The 7367-nt window shown below is 36.8% G+C and overlaps 1 protein-coding gene across 1 annotated transcript in view; it reads left to right on the top strand.

The window, feature by feature from the left end:
• RALGPS2 (Ral GEF with PH domain and SH3 binding motif 2) overlaps positions 1-7367 on the top strand; it is a gene marked incomplete at its 3' end in the record, with an annotated part of 74143 nt that overhangs the window by 25252 nt on the left and 41524 nt on the right. The window contains exon 6 of the mRNA XM_009877682.1: positions 3325-3451. Coding sequence (XP_009875984.1) covers positions 3325-3451 — 127 coding nt within the window. The remainder of the gene's footprint in view (positions 1-3324; positions 3452-7367) is intronic.

The following is a 7367-nucleotide window of genomic DNA, read 5'->3' on the forward strand; positions in this document are numbered from 1 at the left end:
GTGACATTGTCAAGTGTGGTAGAAGCAATCAGGTGACTGAAATAATCTGTGCTAGGGATCAGCATAAATATATCATTACAAACAGTTAAAACTTTCACTGAAGACATCTCAACACATCCTCACGTTACAAAAGGAGTTTCTTTTGTTTCATAACTGAATGATAATGTTGTTCAGTTGATAGATGTTACCAAAATTAAATATAGTTCACTCATGGTGATGTACTAATATAGAATTTTGGGCATATTTTGCAGATGCACAATTAAGACGTTATTTCAAAATACCAAAAATCTTTTTAAGGAAATCTTTATGAAGTTAATGCTTCAAAATGATCCGAAGGAGAACTACTGTTTTTCTGGTTTGTCACATTGATAAATTGATGACTCAACAGTTTGACATAACTGTGATACCAAATTGATTATTTTTTTAATTTATTTGTTTTTGCATAACTCAAAACAAATGTCAACTCTAGCCATATATTAAAATAACCATTTTGATTCCTACCATGCTTATGCCATTCAGAACTGGGAGTCTCCAGTTTCTTTTCCTGCCCAGAAGTTCTAGTTTGCGTTTACAGGGACTTTTTTGTGTGCTGTTGACAGTTCCTTTCCAGCCTCTTAAATACCAGGTGTTCAGTTTTTCACACAATTCCAAGTGAATCTATGCTTTTTGGCATTTTATGTAAGCCTTTGCAAATAGCCCCTGGGATAGCTCCTAGCAGTGTGCACTGCAAGCTGATACAGTTGTCTTTCACTTGGAAGTTCGGTTTATAAGTTCTTGAAGTAATTCTAGGCCTTTGACTTTCTCTGTATTAAAACCAAGAGAAGACATGTGAAAAGGCACACCAAGCCATTATTTGAGTAACCTTCTGAAACCTTCAATAAGGATGGTTATCTTCTCCATTTCAGAGAGGTTTGTAGCAACCATTTGAAGCAACCTTTTCAAAAGAAAAAAAGAGTTACTTTGTATAGTTGGAATCTAGAGTTGAAAGGAGCCGTTAAATATTTGCTTGGCGATCTAATGTTCCTAAAAAAGATGAAATTCGTGTCGTCTGACGATATGTCTGAAATTTGTCTCGCTCATTGCCTGCACACCCTCTGAACTCTGGAGAATAATAAATGCTTCTGATATGTGGTTTGCCCTGTTCAGAACTTGAACAGAATTACAAACCTCTTCAAGAAAAATCATTGAATGTATTATTCTACTTCTCTCCATTTAATGCAAAGTAAATCTAGATGACCAGCCACGACTTTGGTAATAGAAGCAAATAATCATTAGGCGAGTGAATCCTGCTCTGCTCTGCCAGCACCCTGAAACCTTGTCTCTCCTTTCTTGCATTTTAAAAAAAATTGTCTTCAGTGCAGGCACACCATCGTTACAAAGCAAAGAGCAGCCTGGAAGGCTCCAAAAGCTCCCTGTAGCTTTTATTGTCTCTGCATATGTGCATATCTTTACTGTTCTCTGCATCCTTTGAGCCTAACAGACGAAGGAAGAAAAATAATTTAGAAAAAAGAAGCAGCTCTTGAAACTGAAGAAATAACAGCTGGGTCCTTACTTGCTCTCACAGAAACATTTTTATTGTTGCCGACTTCTCTTTACTTTCCTATACTGATGCAAGCATGATGTGAATTGCATGGTGAGCCCAAGGGAAAGTCATACAGGATCAATTTGTTCAGAGTTTGTTCAAAGATCTCGAAATGATATATGAGACTAGAAGAAGATTGTACAAATCAGCATTTTTGGGGGGAGAAAAATACAATTAATTTCATTCAAGTATGAATTTAGGCCATTACTGTACCTGTTAGACCTGTCTTACCTTCCAGTCTGCAAAACTACAGAAGTCTTTCAGACACTGAATAATGACAGATTATTTTAGCGTGTTATTGAAGGCAAGCTAATTTAGGCTTATTAAATTGAAACTGTCTTTGAGGAGATAAACTTCAGAAGATAAGTGTTGTGTTCCGGTGGCTGGAAAGAAGTCATGCCTGTCTGCTGTTTCCTTGTCCTGAAATTGGCAGTTTTAATGAACATGAGATGCTGTTTATTCTAACATTGGAACTAAAGCCAAAGATGTAAATTAATTGCTGGCATGTCAGAGATCAGTATGTCTTGTGAAAGAAATCACTTAAAAAGTGACTTTGTTGTGAAAGGCAGCATTTAGTTTGGTGTTGGGCTAGCTATCCTAATGAAGACTAGAATATAGACAATGTACATTAAAAAGCTGTTACTTCAATACTGAATTTAAAGAAGGGACACTTCAATTCTGTCATGTTCCCATAGGCTGATCTTTAACTGAAAAAGAAGAGGGAATATGCGTAAAATTTTAGTGATCCAACCTGTGTAATTTTTGCACTAGGACACTGAGTCTTCAGCCAAAATGTTCAGTGAGGACTTCTGACACCCTTCTGATTCTGACTGAATTGATATGAATCCCTGAAGGTGGCTTTGCAGCAGTAGTTCAGCTAGATGTTTTGAAAGTATCTTAGTTTACTTTCCTAGTCTTACAAAGAGAGCCTAGTTGCTGTTAATTCTGTAAAGAAGGGCCCAGTGGGAGAAGAAATGGACAATGGAGGAGATCCATGACTCTTAATTTTTTGTATTTGATGTGGTCATTCCTGTAATACCAAGAGCCAGTAAAATTGCTGGTTGGCAGAACAATATACACAACCTATATTCATGTCTTCTGTAAAGAGAAATGGATGAAATCCTTACTCTTACCTAGACCTTCAAGTATATGAGTATATCTCCATTTTTTGTTTTTAATATTGTCATTTAGTTTAAGGTATTTATCAGATTTTAATAGTACTGGTTTGCTCTTTAGAAAACTTATTTGTTGAGAGGCTCTCAAATCAAGAATAAGAACATGTTTTGGAATTTGGGTTTATCTGAAGCTGGATTAGTGTAAAATTTCTGAGTGTATCTGGCAAAGAAATGTTAGCTTTATCCATAATCAGAGTGAATAAATTGATTTGAGAACTCGTTTGAGATACTGTAGATGTGGACAGCACATGAAATTGTGTTGTGTGTTACCTAGTCTTTTGATAATTTACGTTATTTCAGGACACCAAAGTTCTACTTAGTTTTAAAAGGATAGTTTAAATTTAACAGCCAAAATAGCTTCTTTTCTTTGTAAGCCCTTAAAGTACTCATCTCTAAGGAGGAAATGTTGTAATTTTGAAGCAGTTGTACTTAAAAAAAAAAAAAGCCAGTAACAGTGTGGGGGCGGAGGTTAAAAACCATGCTTTTAAGGGTAAGAGAGAGATCGTAATGATCAAACTCACCTAGTTTTGCCTTTTTTATGTTTTTTAATTACTTTTTTTTCCCTAGCTGTTGAGTCGGAAAGATAAAGCCACCTTTGAAAAGTTGGAGTATGTTATGAGTAAAGAAGATAATTACAAAAGGCTTAGAGATTATATCAGCAGCTTGAAGATGACTCCTTGTATTCCCTATTTAGGTAAGTTGAAGTATTTCTAGTTGGATACGCTAACGTCAAAAACGCTTCTCCACTAATTACACAAGCTAAACACCATCTTTTAAGCATTCGTGAAACTATTTAAATACTTCAGTGAAGACTCTATAGCTGCTGATTGGTTCTGAATACTCTGTATATGGCAAGAAATAACTTCAGTAGCTTCAGAAAGAAAGAATCTACTAAATGTCACAGACTTAACATACTGCATCAGCTTTCTAGGAAATTATTTTCCCACATGTTGCATAGCTACACTGATTGACTTCCGGAGAAGTGCTCTAAATTGTTACACCTGCTAGACTCATAGAGCTGAGTACTTGACTTACAGTAGTGATGGCTTTTCATTTATGAGAAGCTATAAATCACTGACCTCTGACATAAATAAATGTAGGTGGGAGCATGCTAAAATCTGGAGTTATTGCTGCATTTAATGATTCTAAGGTGACAGGAGAGACTGAGTTGTTATGACTGACTCAGCTTTATGGAATAATTATGAGTAAATGATACGCAGGTGTATCTGAAAACTACGTAAGGAAGTTTATTATGCACACTTTTGTTAGCAAGCTAATCTAGTGTTACTTAATATCTCAGTTTAGTTTGTTTTAAAGTGTTCAGTGTGCTTTTTTCTAATATAGTTTTTCTTTGGTATAATGTCAGCAGTCACATAAAATTAAGGAAACGTTTGCCCAATTTTTTCCTTTTCCAGAAAACACAGTTGGTAGTTTTGCAGATACAAGTTGCTTTTAGACCAAAATCCAAGATGACCTCCTGTGGTCACTGAGGCTTTTTAAACAGTAATGTCTTTGTTCCTAAAGTTTGTTACTTTCTTTACTCTGCTAGGCTATTAACTTTTTCAAAATTAATGACTTAACAGTCGTCTTTATGCTGTGATCTGTGTGTCTATCACAATATTACATCAGTTGCTTTGTAGCTTGATATGTGTGACAGCGCCATCAGTGACGTTAGAATTCAGAACAATGCCTCTAAAATATGTATACTCGGGTTTTGCAAAATTGGCTGAATTTTAAATGCTTTATACTTAAATAGAAAAACGATACTTTGCTGTGGAGAACCTGTAATAATCTTAATGAGAAGTAGTCCTATAAAGTTGCTCTTTCTGTCGTCATTTTTGGCTTCCCTGTTACATCCCTCTCAGGAACATCCATCAGTTCCAACATGATCTTGGCAGCTGTTTACTTCATGTATTTTTTCAAGTATTCAGACGTTGGTAACTGTGCTTAGAATGCAAGAATCAGCATGAATGTATTTTGTCTGAAGCACAGGGATGAAATTGCTGGTGTGGCACACTAGCACATGCTACCCTGCTCGTTCGACATAGCTGTTCAAATTAGGCCTGAACACAAGGAGCAAAAAAGAAGCCAAGCGTAATGCAGTGTGAAATGTGTATTTCTTTTCTGCTCAGAAGGAAATACAGTTTGCTTTAACCCACTCTAGATAAAGAATGTGTTGTGACCTGATTTCATTTGCTATCTGTTCTTACTAACGACATGAAGAAAGTAATCTGCCTTTTCTAATTCTCCAAAGGAATAGCAAAATGCCCGCTAGCATGCTCCCTCTAAAATTAATTTTGTAAGGTTTAAATAAGTGGCAAAAAAGAATAGAATTGCCCTGAAACTACAATCCTGGTAAATCTGAATCTGTCCTGGAAGATTGGCTGTTGGGTCCAGTTCTTCTCATTTGATCAAAGCTTTAATCTCTAGTAAGACCTGAGTAGATATGCAGGAGTATTATTTCTGAAATTTCCTTCCCAAGGCATTTTTACTTAGTGTAAGAGTTGTATGGATCACAAGTAACTTCAGTTGTTTGGTTTACCAGCTATAGGTTATAATTCCTGAAAAGAATCTCTTTCTGATATTGCTTCTGGCATAAAATTGCGTGTGTGAGTAGTTCTGCTCCCATTTTAAAACGTGTAGAAAAGTCTACCCAAAAGTCTGCAGCTTGAAATTGTGATTATGGCTTGTGCCATGGAGGAGGATTAATCATAACGTCCCTTCCCTCTCACAGAAGAAGGAGGAGTACGGGGGTGGATTTCTTCACTGTCGGTGCGGAAGTTGCCGTGCTACCCTAAAATGCTCTTTGGAAGAGTGTGGAGAGTCAAGCCTGCCACACAATGGCATTTGATCTTGCAAATCCCCACTGGAGAAGTATCGGCCCTGGTTGTGAAGGCCCCTGCTTTGGAAGGTCACAGGGACAGTGAGCATCTAAAGGAATTTCAGCTGCGATTTCAAGGATGAGTGCTTTGCCCTTCAGAGGTTACTAAGTTTACCCTTACGCAAGCAAATATCAAGTGTGAGCGTGAATTGTTTTTTTGTGACCGTTTCAGCATTATAGGATAAATTTTAAATGCCCTTTTTTTTTTTTTTTTTTGGTGCGTGTGTAGTCTTTGCAATGGGAATGGAGCCAAGGAAGTACAGATCGTGTTCTTGTTACCGCAGCTCACTCTCTGTCGACGAGATAAAGATGTCCTTCCACAGTTGACTAGGAGGAGAAGAATAACACTATTTTTCAATTCCCTGCAGCAGTGTGGTGTGATTCCAGAGTTCTAGCAATGCAAGTGAGAGCAGCACACCATCAGTGGGAACTCACTAACTTAAATGCGAGCGCCGAGAGCCATGCAGTACCGACAAAAATGTTCAGTGATAGGTCCTCAGTGCATGATGTGGGATATGTCATCACTTACATCACCTGGGCAACTAAAATAGCCAAAGCAAATGGGAACTGTGTATGTGATGTAATGGTTCACCTTAGAATAAAAACTCATTCTCAGAAAGAGCCTTGTAATCGAATTCTGATTGATTTGAGATTGCACAATGAAATAACTGAGCCATATCTTGAGAAGTAAGATTTTTATTTAACTAAGCAGTGCTAGCTTGTGGAATATTTTCTTATAGCTGTCTTTCAGGAATTATATCCAGAAACAGAAAAGCTGAAAACAGGCTATTGAGTATTCATGTGATGAATATTCAGCTACTTCAGTGATAATGCTTCAGTAGACTTTGGAAATGCCTGTGGAAACCGAATTTTGGGTTTAGTACAGGTTAGACTTTTTTTACTTGGTAAAATCTGGACTGATGGTACAGGAGTGGTGGAAGCTGTGCAGATGGACTGCTTCTGAATGTCCAGTGCAATAAGCTCAAGGGACGCTACATCATCTTTTGAAAAACTATTATTAAAAAAAAAGTGAGAAAAACCATTGAACTTCTAAGTCATTAGCCTTGCTTAGAAAAATCATCCCAAAAGCTAAGAAGTGTTAAGAGTTACAAGCCTTTGAAAGTAGTAAATTGGTGTAGAGAGCATGAACCAGCCTCAAAAAGAGATGTTATGCTTTCCTTCCTTGTAATCTTCAACAGATAACTTAAAATTAAGTCTTTCCTTTTAGAGCATTTGTACAGTCTGAGCTTTCCTTGGGTATATTTTGTAATAATGTTTAGTTAACATCACCCTGCAGTTTTAAATTGGAGAAGACTCGCTTTTTAGATGTCGAATACATAAGATTTAATTTAAAGGCTGAGTGCAAGCTAATTTTACTTGGGGGTTTTCGCAAAGTCCACTTTTCACTGACTGCACTGACTAAACAAACGCTGATTTTGTAGCAGGCAAGAGATTTGTGTGGTAAAATGAGATCTGTTCTGAGGAGAGGAAATCTCTCAGCCGAATGAACTAAAGCTGTCAGAAGTGTTCATTCAAGGAACATTTTGGAGGGTATTTTCAGCTTTTAAATTTACCTGAACTGCTCTTCTATCCAGCTACCACAGAGAAAAAGAACAAATAGTCTGAATTTTAAGTGTTTGCAATTAAAAAGCATTTTATAGAACACTCGGTTGATGAGGCCTGTGTGATATTTGTAACAAACAAATATTCCTTATATGAAGAACAATTT

The sequence above is a fragment of the Apaloderma vittatum genome, unplaced genomic scaffold (genome assembly GCF_000703405.1).
Source record: "Apaloderma vittatum isolate BGI_N311 unplaced genomic scaffold, ASM70340v1 scaffold16611, whole genome shotgun sequence".
In the NCBI taxonomy this organism is placed as follows: Eukaryota; Metazoa; Chordata; class Aves; order Trogoniformes; family Trogonidae; genus Apaloderma; species Apaloderma vittatum.